Genomic DNA, 23,952 nt, shown 5'->3' on the forward strand with positions numbered 1-23,952 from the left:
TGAATTCCACAATATTCCAAAAGGGGTATTCCTCAAAAATACGAACACGTGAGCATCCTTTAGTGTACGTACTATCTGACCGTATGTACTATCGAATCACAAAATTGAATATCAAAATATTTCTCTTCATCCATATGATTGAATTTAGCTATAGATTATATTTATCACTGCATAGATCCACATATCAGTGATAACTAGCCTTGCCAAAGAATGACTAACACCACCCAGCATGTTTAAAAAGATGGAAAACAGTATCTTAATTTATTGTAGTTTGTAACGTTTTCGGAAGGTGGTTAGTGTTCCCTTAAAGGTGTAGGAAAAAACTTGAACGCGGTAAGACTGCTCTAGATTTTTTCTGAGGTCAGTTCTCAGATTTTGTAAGTACTTATGTAGTAGAAAGCCGTCATCAGTTCAAGGCATTACCAGTGGATGCAGGTAGATGTACAATAAACCAAATTCGTTTATCGAATAATATTCATATTGTTGCTGTTAACGAAGTGTTAATATATACCAAAATATAGTGGGCGGACCCGTAAACAGAAACATTAACGCACAATCACATCAAATCTGCGAGAACCAGAATATCTCAGACAGTTAGATTTTCTAACCAAAACATAACTCGTATCATTTACTACACTTCTTCTGAATAAATTATTCAGCTAAATCTAACCATTATTTCACAAAAATGCATAGTTAGTGGGAATCGAGTACCGATACACAATCATGCACTGCTAGGCCCCATGCAAAACTGACTCAGACATCACCTCGTTAAAAGTTTAATAACTTCTTTCAACAAAACCGGATTGACTAGCAGTCTTCGACAAAGTTGTAGACAATTAAATTATCTTTCTTATTTTCACCTACAGTGAAAATACGATGCATGCAGTGCCATTTAGCGGCGAAAAAGCGCGCTAGTGGGAGCCATGTGAATTATCGAAAAATCCCATACAAATTACAGGCACGTTGGTCCTGTAGCTAGACTTGTCCGGAATCGACTCAGGGGTGGACCGATAGGGGTAGGTTTTTGCTTGTCACTCTATTGTGCACCCACCTCGCCCCGAGCCCAACGTATGAGTTCCCCGATTTTGCATACATTCATTAAATTTAGTTAGATATCTTCGCGGTTTCAGCCAATTCTCTTGAACTTTGAAGGGTCTTTTTGAAGTCTGTTCAACATCTCTCAATCTCATACCCAAAAGCAATCCTTTCTGAACATGAAGCCATTCGTGTACAGTTTGAGGAGAGCACAACGCTTTCGAAGAGAAAACGATGGCACACACTCACATACAAAAAGACTTTGTTAGTATTTGATTTCGTAATAAAGATCCCCTTTCTTCTACAGCTTACTTTCCCCCATCCTTCACACGCAATCTTGTTATTGCTGCGCGTCATTTTTTTGTGCACCATTCTTTTCTCCACTGCTATAAGTAACTCATGACCGGAAACATCTAGAAAAAAAACCTGTTTTAATCCGGTGCGATTGTACCTTTCTCAAACAAGAACACGAGAATTTTTTTGTTGTTTATATTCATTATAAGCTTCCAAATGTATATATTACATTTTTATTACACACGACATGACAACTATATACAAGAATAGAAATCATTATTCGAGTTCTAAAATTTTGTAAAAGAAAAAACAGCCACATTAATATTAAATTGAAATAAAAGGTGCGAAATCGGCAAAGTCCCAAAAAGTCGATTTTTATAAAAAAATTTTTTTCGAGATAACATAAAATCTCGACGTTTCATGCATTTTAAAGATGTTTGGCATCAAAAATACGAATTCGATTTCTGAAATTTCATGGGGTCCCCCCTTTGAAAAAAAATTTGAGCTTATATGGGAATTTCATATGTGACCGGACGGTTTAGTCTATATTTCCAGAACCATATAAGCGATCCGTACGAAATTTTATAGACATCTGTCGGGATATTATAGCTATCATTTGGGACTAAGTTTGTGAAAATCGGCCTAACAATTTCCGGGAAACTGATGTGAGTTCGTAAATTTTGAAAGATGGCCGCTTTTCCCGGGCACTTCCAGAACCGTCTATGGTGGTCAATGTAGTCAACGAAAGTTTGGTTGGCCGTCGATGACCTAGAACAGCAAATTTAAGTTGTTTGAGAGACATTTTAGCGATATTTTCAAGTTTTTTTGCTTTCATCGGAGTATCGGTTTGAATCACAATTTGCTATGTGATCGCACACCACAACCTGTAACTCCGGAATCGGAAGTCGGATCGGGATGAAATTAAATAGCCATTTACGGGGACGCAATACCTTTCATTTGAGGTCAAGTTTAGTCGAATCGGTGTAGCCATCTCCGAGAAACCGATGTGACTGTTATTCTGAATTTAGATACTTCCGCCGGGGCTTCCGGAACCGATGATGGTGGCCAATGTGGCCAAATAGACTTTGAATGGATGTTTGTGACCTAATACTACAAATCGAAGCAGTTGTGGTCATATTTTGGAAAAAAATTCACCTTTATACATTCATTGCAGAATCTATTAAAATCGACATTTTCTGCGTGTTCGTACTCATCACCCTGTAATTCCGGAACCGGAAGTCGGATCCATTATAAATTCAATAGCAGCCTATGGGAACGTTGCACCTTTCATTTGAGACTAAGTTTGTCAAAATCGGTGCAGCCATCTCTGAGAAAAATGAGTGACATTTTTGGTCACATACACACACACATACGCACATACACACACACATACATACATACACACATACATACACACACAGACATTTGCCGAACTCGACGAACTGAATCGAATGGTATATGTCACTCGGCCCTCCGGGCCTCCGTTAAAAAGTCGGTTTTCAGAGCAATTGCAATACCTTTCTATTGAGAAAGGCAAAAATCCGCCATCAGATTCCTAGATTGGATCCAGCAAACATCTATTCACTAAAAACACCTCTTTACCACCCGTGCTATGACGGCACACATTTTTTGAGTCGTGAAATGGTATATATAACCTTCAGACTAATGATGAGGACGATGATTTCGAGACCCCCGCTACCGATCTTTCTTCACGCCATTTTCCATTTTGAAGTGCCGCAAGACAGGTTTTGAAACATGTCGAAAATCACCCCGTTTTACCGGAGGAACCAGGTTCCCGGAAGATCCCGGGGTGCGTCCAATTTGGCCAAAATCCCTCAAAATGGTCTCCAGTGCACTTGTTTTGCCAAATTATAAAGTTTGACACCCCGCAAGACGGGTTTTATAATCATTCGAAGTGTCCTCTTTGCCGGAGGAACCAGGTTCCCGGAATACCTCGGGTTCTGGCCAATTCAACCAAAAACTCTCAGAATGTTGGTCAATGCGTTTGTTTTACAAAATCATAAAGTTTTGTGCGTCGCAAGACTGATTTGAAGACCGCTATTAAAGTGTTTTGCTTTTCGGAATGGGGGGTCCCAGTACTCCCAACAACTAGACAAATTTTGTGATCGTTTCCAAAAAACCGCATCAAATTTGATTAGAACGCGGCTGAGAACCATTATTTTAAAATTTAGAATTTTCAATGAAGTGGGGGTTGGCGACGTAAGAAAAAAAAACGTGAAAAACAAAGCGTCTCAAAATTATCGCAGTAATGTGAGAGAATTTTAACAAAATTCGAAAAAAATTGATTTGCACCGTTAAAAGTTAATATCCCGTTTGTATGTATGTCTTGGGAGCCAAAGTTTACTCGATATGGTAACGCACAAGTATGAGGTTTTGGGACCGGGCATAGCGTAGTTGGTAAATCGATTGCCTTGTACGCAGCTCACGTGGGTTCGATTCCCAACCCCGCACATAGGGTAAGAATTTTTTCTAACCCGAAAAGAGGCGAATGACCATTGTTTTGGGTGTAGAACGTTGTTGAAGTTCAAATAAATTCCCTGCAGTTCAGAAACAAAATCCTATAGTTCGAATCAAATTCTGAAAGCTTGTGCAAAACTTTTTTCGAAGTTCAGAAAAACCTCCTGAAGTTCGCAGATTTCCTTGAAGTTGGTAGGGCTTTTTAAATATTTTTAGAAAATGTATCCTTCAAGCTTTCAGAACTTCCTTAATGGTTTTTCTCTGCGGTTCTTTTTTTTCGGGCGTTCTTTGCAACACTGAGTTCCATCGAATTTTCGTGAAGGTCGAAGAACTTTCCTAAAATTCGAAGAAATACGATATTATTCCCCAAAGTTTTAGGATGACCTCCCCCGAGATCGTTTTTTTACGCTTCCAAAAACATTTTTGACGATCGACAGAACTTCCCTAAATTTAGTATAATACGTCTGTAGTTTGTGAACACTCTTTGCAGATAATACATTTTTTCTGAAGTGTGAATGGTTTGCCTGAATTTCCTGCGACTTTCTGATGTTTATAGGACCTACTTCCCTCTAATTTGTAGAGTCTCTCTGAAGCTCGAAGACCTTTCCTAAGGACCATAGAGATATTGTGGGACGTATCTGAGAAGTCTGAAATTCTTACGATCTTTCTGAACTCTGAAATTCCTCTGAAGTTTGCAAGTCTTTCCTGAATTCGGTAACTCGTCGCAGTATATGGCAAAATGTTCCCTTTGCATCAAACAGTTTGCATAATCTTTGACGGCAGCAAGAATATATGCATTGAACTGAATAAAAGAGCGAAAATCAGTAGAAGCTGCAATATGTGTATATTCGTTGAATGAATAATAAAAAAATATTTATCATTCTTCATTTCATGAGCTGTTCATCAAGGCAAACATTTTCTTCTTGGACAATTGCAATATGCAGTTATGTAAGCATTAACAAAAGCATATGTTTATTTTATATGTATTTATATTTCATTCCTAAATAAAATAGGTTTTACCTTGCTAAGCATTTGGTCTGTTCTTTTATTTGAGCAAATATTTCTTCAAGTTGGTACAGAGTACAGTAACCAATTAAAAAAAACCATAAATTCAATTAGGAAAATTATTTTCATTCACTTCAAAGTGCAGAATGTGTGAAAATAATTAATTTACTTTTGCTCGATATGACCACCTTTTACTTTGACTATGGCCTTGAGACGGTCAAAAAACGAATCGCAAGCTGCCCGAACGTGACTCACGGACATGGACTTTCTTCAGCGTCTCGAGGCTGGTGTGTTTTTTACTTCGAACCATGCACTCCAAAATGGCCCAGAGAGAATAATCTTTTGGATTCGTATCTGGTGAATTCGAGAGCCATTGTGTACTCGAAATGAAGTTCGGAAGGTTGGTTTTCAGCTATTCCCGATTCACTCGTGCTTTGTAAGACGGTGCCGAGTCTTGTTCAAACGTCCATGGTTTGTTTGCGACCAAAATGCTTCAAAGCAGCCTCCAGAACACTTTCCCGATAATTTGTCGCATTAACTTTGACGCCAGGCTCGATGAAAACGATTGTAAAGCGCCCATCTGTGGTTACAGTGGCCCTAACCATTATTTGAGACGGGTGCTGCCTCCTGGTGGCCAATCGATAACTCAAAATCTACTTTCTTTTCGACAGTTTTCGAATCGCTCACTTAAAAAAAATCGCCAGAGACCGAAGCAACTCTTTCACTCTGTCAAGTCTAACTTGTTGCTGCAACGCCTGTGAGTATGCAACCTTTATTTTTCTAAAGGTAAAACATTAATGTACCGGTTTGCGCATAAGTGCACAATACGCGTTTGGCGCTAATGCCATAAGACAAGAGTTTGTTTCCCTATACTCGTCAGCGACCCGTAGCTTCTGTGCTTGACGAACGGAGACATCACTCGGTACCAGCTGTAGGCGTTTACACATGTTGTGTGAACTGTTTGATTTAATGTCTAACTGGCACCAATTTCGCGTTAGTTTGGATATATCGTCTAACTGGCAGCTAGAAAAGAGCTAGGGAGGACAAATATGCTTCGGGAAGATTCCTACATCTGGATGTCAGAGACAGAGGAGAGAGGTTGGACAAAGATGACAGGAGGAGAAAAATATTATCTTTCAGTTTCAGGCATCGGGTGATGAACGGTATCGATTATAGACTCGATGGTCTTCACCAGGAAGTATCATGTACTGGGATTCCGGGTGGTCCTCCTCGAGCCGACCGAGGTTCCTCCAGACGATTTCATAGTACGGCTCAGATGCGGATCGGCAACACACCGAGTTGCGCGTGTGATGTTTGTGGAGTAGGTCCCGTGTTTGTTAACTCATTCGATTGAGATGTTTCGTATCGCCTTCAAGGCGCATCAAGCACCATTGTTGGTGTACGATACAGTCGCACTTCTGAAAATGATAAGAAAAATAAAAGGGGCGGTTAAAGCTGTGTATTGATGGTTTTTGGGAAGGTGAATACGAGGGAAATACAGATGAATTCGCGGCTTGCCAGTACATATCGAACCGGGACATAGAGTGATCTTCCTCGGGCCCGAATGGAATCCAATAGTTGAGATCTGGTAGAACAATACTCGGCGCATGCCCAGACAATATGATCGATATCGTGATAACCGTCGCCACCAGCGCAGATACCGCTATTCGTGAGCCCAATACGTCGGAGATGAGCGTCTAACGTGTAGTGATTGGACATGAGCCGGGACATCAAACGAATGAAATCCTGACCTACATCTATTCTTCTAAATCTTGATTTCTTTGACACATTCGAGATAATAGAATGTAGCCATCGGTTTAACTCTCCATTGTTCCAAGATGTCCGCCAACTTTTTAGCGTCCTCTGACGAGATATTGAAAAATTCGTTGAAGCAGATTGATCTTTCGTAGATGTTACCTGTCGGTCGATACGAGTTGTGGTCGGAGGATGGTGTTCCATGTTTTTGGATGGCAATGACCTTTACTTGCCTCCAGTCGTGAGGGACAATGTTACCCTCAAGAAACTTATCAAATGAATTAAACAAGCGTCTTTTGGCAAATTCTAGAGGATTCTTCAACAAGTTGAATTTGATTCTTTCTAGTCCGTGGCTTTATTATTGCATGATAAGAGAGCAAGTGAGAAGTCCATTATCAAAAAAAACGTTTCGTTCGCGCTATCGCGAGAAGACATGGCGCAGAGGAACTTCTGTTACAGAGCGGAGTCCGGACAAATCTTCTTGGTGAAATCGAATAAAATACGAAATATTTGCTCATCGATGTTTCTCTCTTTAGTCCGTCAACAAGCTGGTGCCAGTAACTACGTTTCTTGGCTTTCAGCAAACTATTCATTCCCATTTCTAACATCGCATACCGTCGATAGCTAGCGGGCAACCTCTCGTCCCGGAAGGTCTTATACGCGGCCGCTCTCTGCTTATACGTCTGTACCTTTGATAGTTTCAGACAAGCTTCCACTCTGACCAATCACGATGAGTGACGTGAGAATATTAACTGGAGCGTAACCGATCGACGACATCTTATGGGTTTGTCAACAGTTTCATGACAATCAATTGTAGTGTAATTTGGGAGTTCAGCGCAGTTTTCGCTTTCTTTTCGGACATCAAACTGAACCTGGCGCTAGTTTAATCCTATCACTAAGTTAGTGTCGGATTCTGATGAGACGAAATCGAAACGCAAACGTCCTAAAATTATTATATCTTCCCAGCTAAAATTCTTGAAAACTCAATTATTTTCGGCTGCTTGACTATGCACTGCTGTTTTCCGCTATAACTACAGTCTATAACTCGTTATTGTATTTCGTCACTCTGCCCATTCCATAATGCGTAAAAGGCAAATTTTTATGCTGCCCTAGTTACACCCCGCCGTTAATAGGTTTGAAATGGATAGATCCATCATCCTAAATAACATGTTCCAAACCATGAAGCAACCAACCACTCGTACGTACATTTTTGGTAAGCAGCTGTCAAACTACCCATAACGGGATGTCGACGGTAGCATCCAATTGGAACGTCCAAGTACCCACCTGTGCTGGACGGGCGGGCGACTCAGTAAAAGCCAACGGAACGAGAGAAGGGAATGAAAATACACACTCACATAATAGTACAATGCCAAGCTATCACAGGCGAAACCGTAGCGAATAGAACCGTAGATCTCACCCACTTTTCCATCCTCCCAGTTTTGGACCCCGGGGCCGGGGCACTTTCGGTAGTTAGTTGGGCCCCACTCTAAACTGGGACCAATTAACGTGTTTTACATTCTCGTATCATCGATTAGCAGCGGCACCCGTCGTCATTGTCGGGTTCCGTACGGGATTTGCGCCCCGTCAACCATCTGCCCACTTTTTCCTGGTCCATTAGTTTCAGCCACCTTCCAGGAAAAGACAATACGGGCGACAACGCGATAATGAGTTTATCGGCGACAACGACCGATCAAATCGAATTTAATTAACCGCGAATTGGTATCTTGAATTTTTTTTTCTCATCAGCGACACGTTTTTTTTCTGCCCCTTTCCAGATAATCAATCAGACTTCGAGGTCGTTCGCCTGCAGGAGGACATCACACTGGCAGGATTTTCCCCGCTGATAAACGACGTGCCGGAACCGATTTTTACCCGGCGCGATCGGGACATGGAAGAGGCGCAGGTAAGGCGCGCGCGCGACAATTCACTAATTAATCGCAATCGATTTGAGCTGATCTGATTTTTCTTGTTTTTTTTTTCTAGAATGCACTTCGAGTGCAGAAGCTAATCTTCTTCGGGACCGGGTGTCTGTGCAAGTGCGAACCACCGGTACTGAGGAAGGTAACCGCACCGGATGGTACGGAGGAGTTTGTTAGCATTGTACAAAACCGAACCGAAGGGGTAAGTGTTGGATTAATAAAAATTAATTGGCTCCCGGCATATCGGTGGGAATGTTATGCGTACCCGTAGATACATCGCGGATGGGTCATGAATGTGGCACAAAAGCGCAGAGTCGCAGAGAGGCTTAATTAAGTATCCATAGCCGATTATCGGTTAACCAGCAGTGTTAATTACCGATCGTTATCGATCGTGACTGTCTCATTCGAAATTGTTTTCTGTTGCTTCTTGTTTTTTAACAATTCATGATAAATTGCTACCATTGCTGGTTACAAGATAACTACTGCTGCGTTCGGTCTTCAATAGCTTCGTCTCACTACGAACGAGTTGGTCGGTACAAACCAGACACAAAAAAAAACTTTTTGACATATTTCCTCCGAACATAACAACAGTGCAACCACTCCAGCCGCGCTAATCCGAATGTGTCCTAAATTCCACGTCTTTCGGTCTGCTTTCGGACAACGGGCGGGCCAACAACCAACAGCGTGCAAATTGTTAAAGCTGGACCATTACAAATCAAAAAAACAATCCCGGCCAGCGGTCTCCAGAGGGCCTACCACCTGCCGGGTTTTCCCAAAATTCAAAAATCGACCCGAAGCCGGGCAGCACGCGGATTGATGATGATTAGGTCGATTCGGCTGGTCACCAAAAAACTGCATTTCGTTATTGGCTCAATTAACGTGTCTCGTTCAATCAGCGAACCGATCGGCCCGATACTCCCGCAGGAATTTGGCTGGCCGTGTCGTGGCGTGCGGGATGCGCACCGAAAACGAAACTGTCCAGCGGCAGTGAGAGCGCAATTTTCGCTTGAAATTGAGATTAGTTATTTATGTCGAACATAATTTTGCGCATTTGCCACATTCATGACTTGTGAGTGCGGTGCATGTTCGTCCAGACCGGTGTGTGTGTGTCCATGTTATTTTCGTGCAAAATCATTGCTGCTTTTTTAATTTTGCTTCTTTCGTTTATTTTTCCTCCCCTCGACGATTTAGTCAAGCGACTCGGAGATCCTTTTGGAAAGTTTCAGCGAAGACGAGAGCGAAAGCCAACAACCGTCGCAGAGCAAAGATCAGGAGAAATCGAAGAGCAATTGTGACCAGCCGCAAAAGAAAAAAGACCAAGACAATTCCGTCGTCAGTGACGAAAGCAAGAAGAACAACAACACCTCCTCCAAGGGTAGCAAAAGGCGAAGCGGGAATGCCAATAAAAATAACAAAAACAACAATAACAACAACAACAGCAACAACGCCGGTGACAGTGCCAGATCGGAAGCGGCCAAAAGTAGCCTGGAAATCCGGAAGCTGCTCCGCCGGAAGGACGAGCTGGAACGCAAGCAGAAAATGCAGGAAAAGTACAACCAACGGTTACAGGTGAGTGAATCACGGCACGCAGCCCTTTCTCTCTTTTCACCGTTCCCATGGATTAATTTAATATCGGCAATCACGGCAAATTATGTAAAATCTAACCTGAAAGCTACGCTCGTTCCGTTCGGGAGCGGGGTACGCGTCTGCTCCGGATTCCGCACAGACACACGCTGACGCTGGTGGCTACCCGCGGGATTTATTGGCACAATCGAAAGCGCTATGAATATTGATTCAGCATAAAATCGTTCTCTGCTCACATTTATGCCGGGGACGAACGGGAGACACTAATTGATTGCCAATCGAACGATTTTATGCGTGGCGACCGTTCGCCACTAGCGCGGAACCATCCCCCTCCCGCCACCTTGGTTCGTATCGGTTACTGGATAGTCCACCAGCCAGTCAGTCAGCCAATAACCCACACCGAAACCCAACCGAGTGATAATCTCTCACGCTCTCTATGCCATTTTTTGGGTCATTCCACCGGCAAACGGTGCGCGAGGTGTGCTTCGACGAGGAGCGACGCCGAGTGAGGGGTTCATTTAGCGAGCAAATGTTTGTTTGAATTTTTAAACGACGATTCGCGTGCGTCTCTCCGCGGGGTATCGCTCTAATGAAGCAATTGTTTCGATCGATATGTTGTAAACTGCTGGGGATCGACAAATGAGCGACAAAAGTGGTTTGGAAACTGATATGTACAGTATGGTTGGTGAACCAAATCGCGAATGTTTTGAATTGGGATTCTTAATATGAGTTCCGGCACGTTAAAATTAAAATTAAGAACTGAATTTGTTTGGAAATTAAAGCAAAATCAATTTGTTGGTATTTTATGATTTTCGCTATACTATTTCAACGCCTGAAAACATGCCATAAAAGTTTTCCAGGTGTGTTTTAACGTGGACCAGAGTTACAGTTCCAATTTATTTCAATTCATTTTAGTAGGTTATTGTAAGAAACCTTTTTACCTCATTTTTCAATCCCTTAAGCTCGCATTTACTTGAACATATGCTAAAAATTTACTCAAAATTAGTCCACAAACAGTTTAATCAATAAAAAAGCAAAAATGGACCCTTTTTTATTCATTAAACTGTATGTGGACTAATTTTGAGTAAATTTTTAGCAAAATATCACAAGAAGAAATTACTTGGATTCCCCAATGAAAATTTAAATGAAAATAGCACAGAATCTTAACTAATTCGAAAAAATGACAAAATGGTTCCTGAAAGTGCAATACCATACTCTAAACTGACTTTTTTTTTAGTTTTCTTTGATCATTCAACACATGGACGACCAGAACCAACGGTTTTACTGCCCTTCCGAAGGACGTAAATCGCAACGATCTTAGCTGAGTTTGTTCCTAGATTCACTGGTGGGGTGAAGAAGAATCGATTCCTGCGGATTCAATAATACCGTAAAGTTTGTATTCATAGTGAAAATATCACATCCAAAATGACTTGGAATTGGCCCAAAACTAAATTCAAAATCAAATGGAAAACGTTGCCTACAAAACCATCGACGCCAGTGAGAACAGGTACCAACGATTTTAACGGATGGCCTGACCATTGATTTTAATGTCATCAAATTCCGACTAACTCTATTGAAATTGATCACTGGCTGGATGCAGAATCAATGAAATCGGAAAAAAAAAATGTAATGACTTACTTAGTTCTTAAAAATGCAATAACATATTCTAAAATTTATTCTTTTTAGTTTTGTTTCGCCTGTATCCGCACTGAATGCCAGTAATCGATGTCGGAGAGGTGTCTTCACATTTGGACCCTAGATATCGATCCTTCCACACATGAATCTGGACCAACAGCTGATCTTCGAACCTGATGAAGATGTGAAGCAATCTTGCTTACCGTTGATGCAACAACGCCGGAAAAAAAATTTTTCGTATTGAAAATATCACATTCAAAATTACTTGGCAGCGACACAAATAAAATACAAAATTAAACAGAAAAAAAACACCAAAAGGCTGCCTTCGAAGTCGTCACTGCAATCGACCCATCAACACATGAACCGAAAGCAGAGGTTTCACTGGAAGACGTGAACCCAAACGCATTGCGATGAGAAGCTGGTACTAGTGCATATTTTTGGGCGCATTTTGTGTTTAAAAAAAACCATTATTAAAAAGTTGTGAAGCTTGCCGGAAAAACTCGTCCCGGTTCTGTGTGCAGGAGTGGTGAAATTGAACCCACGGGAAGTACGATCCTGATTTTGTTAATGCAAGCACTGATCAATTTCTTGCTCCATTCAAACCTACGAATATATTACCAGAGTGCCGGCGATATTGATACAGGAATCGACGATTATTTGGTAGCATGTTCGGATGAATATTTCGATATAATCGCACTCACAGGGACGTGGTTTAGCGATAGCACTCTGTCAGTGCAAGCATTTGGTGTCAACTATGATGTTTTCCGTACAGATCGCTCACGCAACAGTCTCAAGGCTACTTCTGGCTGTCGATCGTCGATTGAAAGCGCAACTGATTGAGGATTTCTCGGGGCTCTGTGTCAAGCAGGTGTTGGTGTGAATCAAACTGGCTGGTTACGCAAGTTTTCTCTGTGTGGTTTATTTTCCACCAGGCCGCACTCGCGATCTGACCTTGATTGATGCACACACTGAGTCACTGGAACGGATCTCCGCTCAGGCAAGCCCGATCAAATGCCACCTATGTACACCCGATTCAATTTACCGACCGCAATTCGTAGAGAGATCGAAGTAAACTGAATAATATTAGTAGATACAGAAGGCTTTGGGACAGTCACGCTTTTCTGCATAGCTCTTGCTGCGGGCGGAAAGAGTGTCGTTTAGGATTATATCGAACAGCTTCGAGCAGACGTGTAAAGCAGTTTGCGGCCGTTTTAAACAAAAACTGGTAACAAGGTTGTAGTCACGACAACAGTTGCTTGTGATTGTTTGAAATAGTGGAACACGGAAACACCATACTCTACATCGGCACTGAAATACAGGCGATTTATTATTTCGTGGGGAGATCTTCTTTCTCTAAGTATTTTATCATTGGCTCCCTGGAAATACGTAGTGCTAGGTCGCGTGTCGTACCACGTACTGTGATCTTACATATACACAATAGTTTCAATTTCAAAGCTATCATTCTCAACCACATGCTTGTTCTGTGAAACGAAATTATGCGTCTAAGCTAACCAATGGATAAATATCAGTACAGAATGATGCAAGTGATGAAACTGAATATGTGCAGCTTCCTTAAGGCTCCTAGTTTCACTTTCACCGTCAGGAAAATATTTTACCTCACGAAAATAGGTTAGAACAATAGCTGTTGGGTCGGATCAGTGGTTTTTCGTCAACTTCAAAGACAGTGGTTTCTTTTTTCTTAATACAATGCGCACTAGGTTAGGAGGCTGCCAGTTGTCGTTCATTTCGCTCGGGAAGTGTTGTTATTCAATGCAAACGGATATGCGCTGAAGAAAAATCTTGAACGAGATCACTATTATTCACATAAAATTCTTTTTATAACATTAGACAGCTCAACTTCTTGTTTGTTGTGATACCTTCATGTTTTTTTTCGTAGCCCACTTTACTCTACCCTCCTATAAGTCACGTATTTTTGCAAACATCTTGCCCCCTACCATCGTTTGCCGTATGGTAAAAGCACCGCCCTGTCAGTCAGTCAGCCATCAGCGAAAAATTCGGGCCAATTTAAAATTTGCCAGCAATTTGCTCAACAATTTCCGTTAATCTCCCTAATGAAGCTGTTAAGGTCCCGACAAAAGAGGAGTCTCAACCTTTTTTTTAGAACGACCCGACGACCGAGAGCCGTCTTCCAACACCAACGGTGGATGGGAATTCGTGAATATGTGTATTTGTGGACGTGCCTGTATGTAGGTAACCCGGCGAAACCTCCCTCGAAAGAGAAATCAAAGTGCTTTTCGCAAAAAACAAAAAGCAAAAAAATCCCCCCTAATCGAAGCCCTCGATTAGGGTACTTTTTGCGCTGTAATTTCTGAGCTGAGCTCGGTGCGGTGTCCCGAAGTGCTCTTGATGTGAGAGAGTGAAGGTATACCTTACCTTACGTTCCTGCACTGGCACGGTCCGCCATCGGACCGGAGTCGTGAGACAAAATTCGCGAAAACTGGAACACTCACTGGTTGGCCGGCCCCATCCGTCAGATATGTGCGTTCCTCCCCCCCCCCCCCCCCAAGCGCATTGCGGTGCGTGGCCAATTGTCCGTGTGCGCAGGAAACACAAACCCCGGGCTAAGTAAATCGAGTCAGGGCACTTCTTGTTCCCATGTAATATAACACGATTATATTGCCCGATATACGGTGGTCATCCGCTGCATTGGCAATGAGCGCGCCACACTAAATTGTTGGCATTTCAACGCGCGCGAATATCGTTGTCATAGTCGAGTTCCGCGCTGTTGTATTTGCCAATCAAAAAACGGAGAAGACGACCAGCGAACAACAATCGCAGTCAGCTGCGCTGATCAGCCTGCCAAGCCAGAAACGAATTTGTCGCAACGAAGCGCAATACTAGCTACGCGAAACAAAACGGCAGTGCATTCTGATCAGGAATTCCAGTCGCATCGGGGCAATTTTGTCGCAGTAAAAAGTACGGTTATGTTCGCGGGTAAACTGCAACTGCAACTGGGCTGGGGAAAATTTCTCTCCGGAATGACGCATGGCTATGGCTATGGGAATGACGTGTCCGCGCGATGAAGATGCGATTATGAATTCGATCAGGGTTTGATCGTTTTTCGTGCCAAATGTGCAACGACCAAACGATTTAATTTTTTTTTGTGCTTCAAGAAAAGTTCATGGTTTGGCAAGGGGTTTGTAAGTGAGGAAAGTTGTTTTTGATCATTCATGTTCAAACAAACTAGCAAAAAAAAGATTATATCGTAAATCACCACACTAAAGCTGTCGTCGAAAACCTGCAAGACCGCTCCTCCTGAACGATCGCACCTGCGGAGAAAGATCTTCGCATTTGCATATTGAATTTCACCTGATAATTAAAACCGATCATAAACTGCGAAATGTGTCTTCCCGCTGAAATTAACAAAGCTCGGAGAGAGGGAATGAGCTTCGCGCGGTGAAGTTATTAGACCAATCCCCGATTAACATCGTCGTGGTCGCAGAATGGAGGGTGATCATCAAATCATCGATACCCTCCTGGAGTACCGTAGGCAGATAGATAGGCAATACAAAAACAAAATAGATTCAATGACTTCGGAACCAACCGACCTTTTATGCTAATGCTTCATCGGATCGAACGCGGGTGCCCCCGAGCTCCGTTAAATATATGTGTATTTTCGATAGTCTCAATTAATGAACGATCGTGCCCGATCGAACCGGTTAAAACAAGCACGATCATCATCGATCGGCGATCGGCCCTAATCGGTGCGTTTTTGTTGTTGTTCTACATCGCATCAGGACAACTAACCGACCGGCCCAATCGCCCGCCAGCCTGAAACAGGAAGCATGATTTTGGGGGATTCGATATGGTCCAACATTTCGGTGGAGGAGATTGGATCGACCCGGTTCGGAGTAATTAAGGAAAAAGGTGAGCCCACGAACAACAGTTAGAACTCGCTGTGGCTGTAAGTATAAGACACGAACCGTTACCGCTAGTTTAATGAGAAGGTTCTAGCGCTGGGAAGGGGTGCTGAGTGCCCGAATGGAGACGAAGAGGCAGAATAGTTAATTTATCTTGGCTCTCCGAGCGAGCGTGCTGGACTGTGGATGACTATAAATTTGGAAACAGTTTCGATCAGGAGAATGGTCGGTTCGATCAGTACCGTTTACCCTGGGCTGGTAGTTCGATGACTTGATCTTTAGTTCAACCGGGGAAAGGATATCCTTTACGGAAAACCAATTAGATAATGACTGGCTTTTGTTGGTGCTGTGTGTTTGCTTTGGTCTGCTGTTTCGTAGAACTTGTCGCGCGTTACACACAGTAGATGCACTCTTTTCGGCACGCGGCGCGAGGGCTTAGCCCCATTTCTGGGCGTAAATCAAGATCAAAGCGGCTTTGTACATGCGCGGAACCACCATCGGACAAAGGGCTGGGGACTGTTCGGGTGTCGTTGATTGTTATTAATTGACATTCCACTACATTCCCGATGCGATGGTGGCAGTCGTAGGCAAACAAAATTATGTTCACCGTTCTGGGTATGCTAATCAGCGTTCGACCTTTTTGTTGGGAAATGTTTCAAAGTCTTTAAGGTGGGAAGGAATCGCTTCATAAATCATCACTTTCAATGTATTTCTATTTCTAGCCCGATTCCCGGTCACAGCCGATCACAGTACGATAAAAATGGGAATAAGCTTAGGAATTGGCCTATTAACTATTTTTAGATTTACTTTGCATCTGATATATTTCAGAATGCAGCGAAGCGGATCCGATAACGGTAAACCAGTTGATAGAGGGCTACGATTACGGGCCACAAGTAACTGTTGAACTGTTGATAAATAGCTATTGTAGAATGTAGAACTGATCATGGAGCTGATTCTATACATTTTTATTTTTGAGCTGAAACGCAGCTGAATAAATTCAAAATAGTAATACTACTTGCGTTTACACGCAAAAAACTGGTCACGAATGATGTCCCGGAAGCACAGAAGTTCTGACTGCGTATTCGTCTTTCACTTCGAGTAAAAATATCAGTGGATTACTCCAAAACCCGGCGGGAATGAGTTCAATCGGTCAGATATTCGTCCACAAAGGTGTGCGACTAGAACGAAGATATTAGTGAATTATTTGAAAACCCGGGGGAATGAGGGGTAAAGTCATCGAATCTCCGAAATCCGTTCATAGCGACATGATTCTATTGGCAGACCAAACGAATTGCATTTTGGTATATCTCTGGATAAAGTGTAAATTGGTTCAAATTATTCTGAGCCGATGAGCATGATGTCTACTAAAGTAAGTTGAGATTAGCGTTTCGATTTCGTCTCATCAGTATGTGGCAACAGGCTTAACCGCACACAGGGTGGCAAACCCGACGGATTTTTCAGTATATCTACGAATTTCTGACGTTTCTACGGATCTACGGGTTAACTCGTGGAATATAAAGAATTTTTATAATTCCTTCAGAATTCTACGAGAATTTAGTAAATATAAAACGTATTCGGGTTTTCAATCAAATTTCTATCATGTACGCCCCATAATTGCTGCACTGAAGAACTTGAACTAAACATTGGTTTATTGTACATGGTATTCCTTTACCTTACCTTGATATCAAATAGACAATCATGCATGCTTTGTTCGATTGGATTTATCTTAAACTTTGATCATTTGGAGTACAGACTAACACGAATTCCTGGAATGCGCGATGCAAGGTTTCTCTCACAAAGACAAATAAGGAACTATCCCTTGGCTACAAAAGTGGATAATTTCCGTTAAACGATTTCATTAGATGTTGTCGGGCCCTGTAACTGATTTTCGTTGAATTTCTTAACGCTGGTATGACCAATTATCGCTGAACCCAACAGATTATTCCAACCGGACAGGTTTGATGTAGTATTATAGGACAGTACACTCACGAAGAAGGTTCTTCTTCAAATTAGTGCCCTTTACATTTCTTTCCTAGCAATTTAAATAATCCTAATGAAGTAGATTTTGTAATGTGGTACTGAATGTGACTCCAAAAATGTTGAACATATTCGATAAAGGTTATTAAGGGGTTACACCACTGTAGAACACGAAAAAAATGGCATATTTCGAGAGTCGAGATTATGTAAAATCCGATTTAGAATACTGATCCAGTAATGAGTCGTTAATTAAATTTCTACAACTGGTTTCAACAAAGCTTTGACCGACGGGGCTTGAGGCAAGAAACATTGATTGTTTTTCATAAAACGGGATGATCAGCTTTCGACCACAATTCGTATCGGCCGATTGAAATACTATTCTACTACGCCTAAACAAACAACTTATTATCAAAACTCAATTTGATTTTCGCAAAGAGAAAGTTACAAGCGATTGTCTTGTGTTACTTTCAACCAAAATTCATCTAGCATACGCTTCCGTATTCTTGGCCAATAAGAGAGCCTACGATTCTGCAACCGGCGATAAACTTCACCGTTAATTCTAAACAACTATTCGTAGAATTTTTTGTCAGAAAATGCCAATACAAATGGCAAATTATGGTGTGGTTTCTGTCACAGAGCTACAGATTTGCAAATCATTGCCAGGTATCTTTGAATATATTGCTGCTCTGGTTGTGAATTCGGGTATCGAATTTCCCAGGAAGGAAATCGAGCTGCACACTCAATACGGCTCGACAACTCCTTAGCAAAATCTTGTAATCAACAAATTTAGAAACTAATACATCAGTAATGTGATTTTTCCTAGTATCAGCACTCAAACGTCACTTTTACTGAGATCTCAGCAAACAAAAATGTTATAAAATTATTCACTGAGATCTCAGCTATTGAGATTTCGGCAAAAAAATGCGAACTAAGCTGAGATTCGGCAGAAAAAAAGTATGTGGTTTTCAATCAAGCGTTATACAGCTAAATTTCAACATCTAGTAGTCACTGACATTTCGCGTTTATGTACCTGAAGGCTGGTTCGAATCTAAATGCGCTTGAAGAGGATACATTTGAAATCGAAAGACTAAATGTTGACAAAAGATTGCTTTTCTTCGCACATTGATTTGTTCCTGGTAAGGTGTTCAACAGCGAAAATGGGTCAAATGGGTTACAATATCGCCTTGATGTCAAAGAGAAAATTTTATGGGCCTTTTGAAAAATTTATTGTTGTTGATGGAGAATCGCAAAAAACTTAAAATTAAATTTAAAATATCTCGAGACATACAACATTTTAGAATTTTTTTTATTATTAGTATTTTGATTTAAAATGGCGTTTAGAATCATATTCAAAAATAAAATTGTATGTTTGACTGCAAATTTTATGAATTATAAAAATATGTCAAATGTTGTTGTTAGGAAAACTGTTTTATTGAAAGCTTCTCCATGATCCAAATACACAGAAAAAGTTTCTTTTACGTCTTTAAAGCGATAAACATTAGATTAGAACACGAATAACTTTTAAAAAGGGAATAATCACACGAATTAACAGTTTATATCTCGAAAACTAACGCATTTTGGAAGATTTCTGTTAAATACATTTTGATATTAAACGATTCTTAGAATTATATTCTGTAATAAAATGTAATAAAACATGAATAATTTTATTGTAAGAAAAACTTTTTAATGATAAGTTTTCCATCATACAATCACATTCTAAATGTTCCTTTTCTGTTTAGATCACAAAATAAAAAAAAGTAAAAAATGAGTTTTTTTGCAATTTAAATTTTTAAAATAATTTTTTGTTATGAAAAATGAGAAACCTATGATACTTCACTGAAGTAATCAAAATGCACACCAAGAACAATAGTGACTTATACAATTTAAACGCCATTGAGAAGTATTCTCCGCTATATACTCGAATTTTCTTCTCATAATACATAGGAAATGCACAATAAATCTCAAACGAATAGGTTTGAAGCAATTTTTTGTACATACTATTTACATTGTTGATTTATTATTTCGGATAATCGGATCAAATATACCGCTAATGGTGGTTGTTTTACCTGTTCATTTCACATTGTCAGTGAATTACGAGAAGAAGAAAATTCGTCAATCGGTCTTGCTATCCGTACGATTTGTCCGGCTTCTACTTTCCATGGACCAGAGAGAAGCTTTTACCTTTGTACCTTTCTTTTATCGAAGTTGAATTGTTAAAAATTTGTAAACCACTTTTCAGCTACAAATTACTTGCCATACCAGATGTTTTTTTTAAAGTCAAATTTATTCTGGTTTCAATTCGAAGAAAAACGAAATTTAAATGAAAGATTTGAACATTTAAAAAAAACTTTGAAATACAGAAATTACAAATAATTGATTTTTTATATCTTGCTTTTTTACAATAAATTGTTTGTTACATAAAAAATTAGCATGACGCCAATCCCATTGAATAGCAGCCGCGTTTACCACCAATGAGAATCGAAATTTCGTTTTAGTACAATTCTACTAAAATCGATTTCTAGGCTGGTTCGAAAGCGGCATAGAAACCTGGTTGCGTTAACACACCGTACAACTGGATATATGGGAACAGTGCGAGTTAATACTTAACAGGAATCCCGAGCAAACGAAAACCCCATAAACTCAAGTTTTTACGCGGTTTTTTGAGAGGTTTTTTACGTGGATTTTCCAATTAACGGGTTTTTTACGCGGATTTTCCAATTAACGCGGTTTTTGCAAAAATTATCTAAGTCTTTTTAAATGCAAAAAACTTTAGAAGATTTTCGGAAAGATGGAAAAGACGGGTCTGGAAGAGTCCTTAAGGCGCGCACCCCAACAATATGGGTATTTTAGGGTTGGACTTGACGATTAGGTGTGCCATAAATTAGGTGTGCCATAAATTGAGTTTTGACGCCATTTTGAAATCCAAGATGGCGACTTCCGGCTTAGTAAAATTCGCTATAACGCAATCAATATGGGTATTTTTCGAAGTTGAAGTTGTAGTACAAATAGTTTTAGTTAACCAGTCGCACTAGTGCACTGAGTGCACGCTGTTCGGAAAATCTAGCGAAACCGTCTTTGGGCACCAGCAGCTGCTCGTTCAGTGGGCCATAAGTGTGACTTCCGGACAGTTGTTAAACAGACAGACAGGGTTAAACAGTTGAATTTAGTTGAATTTTGCAACGTGTTTATTTTGAATCAATTCAAACCCCAAACTCACACCACATACGACTCTTTCTTCTCTAACTTCCATTCTCACCGCACACATAAAAATATTTTGCAATTCGCTGGTTTATGATTAGATATTATATTCGAGGATGTTTTGAAAGATCGCCCAGATTTTTCATTTGGGAATTTCGGTAAACTGGAACCTATTATCTAAAATTTCAAAATGGCGTCAAACATCGACTTTTGTCTTCTACTCGTTAAAATCATTCCGAAAATACTCATATTGATTGAGTTGTAGAGAATCTCGTTAAGCCGGAAGTCGCCATCTTGGATTTAAAAATAGCGTCATTAATCAATTTTTCATGGACAATCTTGCGCGAAAGATGCAGATTTATTTATTTATTTATTTATTTCGGGTACCTACACGTTAAACCCATTTCAAAAATACTCATATTGATTGAACTGTAGAGAATTTCTTTGAGCCGGAAGTCGCCATCTTGGGTTTAAAAATGGCGTCAAACATAAATTTCTGGCACCTACTTGTCAAGACCATTCCGAAAATACCCATATTGTTTAGGTGCGAGCCATAAAAAGTCCTGACCCATCTTTCCGAAAATCTACTAAGTCTTTTGCATTCAAAAGGCCTTAGAATATCTTTTGAAAAACCGTGCTAATTGTGAAATCCGCGAGAAAAAAAGCTGCCAAAATTCTTCTAAGTTCTTTGCATTTAAAAGGACTTAGTATGTTTTTTTTCAGAAAAAAGTCTATTGCACATAGAATATTTTTGCAAAAACCGTGTTAATTGTGAAATTCGTGCAAAAAAAAATTGCAAAAATATTCTTTTGTCTTTTGCTGAGGGTTTTTTTTACGCGGATTTCCGAATTAACGCGGTTTTTTATCGCAGATTTTTCAATTAACGCGTTTTTTACGCGGTACGTATCCCCTGCGTAAAAAACCTCCATGCCCATGGTCCGAATTCACCCCCACTGCATGGTATTTTGATAAAGTTTGGAATGGGTTCAAGTCATGAAAACATTAAAGCCATGGACCGGAAGATCCCATTTAATAATCATATTCTGGTGTATTTATGGGTTTTTAAGACGATTTTATTTTGATGGTTGTGAAATTTGGCGCGGACCATGTTCATGGTAGTTTTATGGGGTTATATGGTGTTTGAACCCATGAGAATTTACTCGGGATCATACTTCCCATGAACATGGACAATTTTGTACCTGTGTACAAAATTTCGTGCACGCGTTCAACTTCAAACGCGCTTCGTCTCGATGTACAAGTTTGCCTCGAATATCGAACCCAAGCGAACGATATGCAAACTCTAGTTCAAACATCCGTGTACGTACACCAGGTGCGTACACTAGAATGATTCGCGCATGACAAAAAGAGTCAGCGCTAGTGACGATGAGAGTGCGAAAGCGAAAACTGGTGCCACGAACCGATGTGTACGCACACCTTGTACGTATATGGGGTTCAGTTGTGCAGACGAACATGTATACGTGTTTAGGTACGAAATAGCGTGTCTGAGTTCGTACACGAAGTATAGGTTTAATTAATATGCGCACAGAACCGTAGCGAACATTGTGTGCGATGTGCATATGGGAAGACTGCTCGGAATTATTACGCATAGTTTGTCGTCCGGATGCTGTAATCGTGGAATGGATGCCAAATTGCAAAGTTTGACATGATTTTAACATACATATTTCAGGGAAATTGAAGGTAAAATATAGCCGAAACATTACATTTTTTCAGAGTTTTGACCAAAACTACAACAAATTTTGGTAAATGTTTATTTTTAAATTGTCCTGAAGTTGAAAGTGTATTAATGACAATAATGTAGATCAAAATTGTTAGAAGAGTACTGAACAAAATGTTGATTCCTATTTAATCGAGAATACGCGGTAAGTTTGGTAGAATTATGTTCACAATTTGGTTAAATTTTAGTTAAAAATTTTGGTTCAAAGTTAGATCAAATGATTAAAAAAATTGAAAGAATTGCTTCAATTTTACCCCGTAACCCGAGCAAACGAAAAATCCATAATAATCCAATGGTCCTTGGCGGTGTTTGAAATGGGTTTAATTCATGAAAATGTCATTACCATAGGCTGGTAGATCCCACATAAAAACCATATTTTGGTGTATTTATAGGGATCACATATTCATGGTATTTTCAAGTGGATTTGTAAGTTATGCAATATTCGCTTGGAAAACGAGCTTTTCCAAATTAAAAAACCTGTTTTAATCCACCTATAGGTGCAATTGTGCCTTTCTCATTTCTCCAAACTATGATTTAATAACTGGTTCGTACAATATAACATTATGGAAATGTCTTTCATTCTTATTACACTTGGTAAGTATATATAAGAGCACCTTTTTGCATTCATCGAGGTATCGGTTTGAATCGGAGTTTTCTATGTGATCGCACTCCACAACCCGTAACTCCGGAGCTGGAAGTCGGATGGAGATGGAATTTAATATCAGTTTCCGGGGACGCAACACCTTTCATTTGAGACTAAGTTGATCAAATCGTTCTAGCCATTTTCGAAAAACCAATATAACCGTTATTCTGAATTTGGATGCTTCCGGATCCGTCGATGTTGGCCAGTGTGGCCAAAGAGACTTTGAATGACTGTTGGTGACCTAGATCTACAAATTCAACAGTTGTGTTTATATTTTGGAAAAAAAATCACCTCACCAATTAATCGCAGAATTCGTTAGAATCGGGATTTGCTGCGTGATCGTACGTATCACCCTGTAATTCAGGAACCAGAACTCGGATCCACACAAAATTCAACAGCAGCTGATGGACCTTTCATTTAAAATCAAGTTTGTCAAAATCGGTTCAGAAAATTCCGAGAAACCGATGTGGACAAATCAACAAATTTTGTTTTGTAACCATACTCTTCAACTCGTAATCCGGAACAAGATGTCGGTTGAAAATGAAATTCAATAGCAACCTATGGGAATATTATACCTTTCATTTGAATCTTAGTTTGTAAAAATCGGTTCAGCCATCTCCAAGAAACCGATGTGGACATTTTGTTAGCAAATCCGCACATACACACATACATACATACATACATACATACATATATACATACATACATACATACATACATACATACATATACATATACATACACACATACATACACACAGATATTTTGCGATCTCGGCGAACTGAGTCGAATGTTATATGAGACTCGGCCCTC

At 40.3% G+C, this 23,952-nt stretch overlaps 1 protein-coding gene across 2 annotated transcripts in view; it reads left to right on the top strand.

Moving 5' to 3' along the window:
- Positions 1-23,952, top strand: part of LOC131690537 (uncharacterized) — a 191,751-nt gene that overhangs the window by 130,412 nt on the left and 37,387 nt on the right. For both annotated transcript variants that reach the window (XM_058976404.1, XM_058976412.1), the window contains 3 exons: positions 8,343-8,470; positions 8,551-8,688; positions 9,678-10,055. In XM_058976404.1, coding sequence (XP_058832387.1) covers positions 8,343-8,470; positions 8,551-8,688; positions 9,678-10,055 — 644 coding nt within the window. The remainder of the gene's footprint in view (positions 1-8,342; positions 8,471-8,550; positions 8,689-9,677; positions 10,056-23,952) is intronic.

This window comes from Topomyia yanbarensis, chromosome 1, assembly GCF_030247195.1.
Source record: "Topomyia yanbarensis strain Yona2022 chromosome 1, ASM3024719v1, whole genome shotgun sequence".
Taxonomy (NCBI): Eukaryota; Metazoa; Arthropoda; class Insecta; order Diptera; family Culicidae; genus Topomyia; species Topomyia yanbarensis.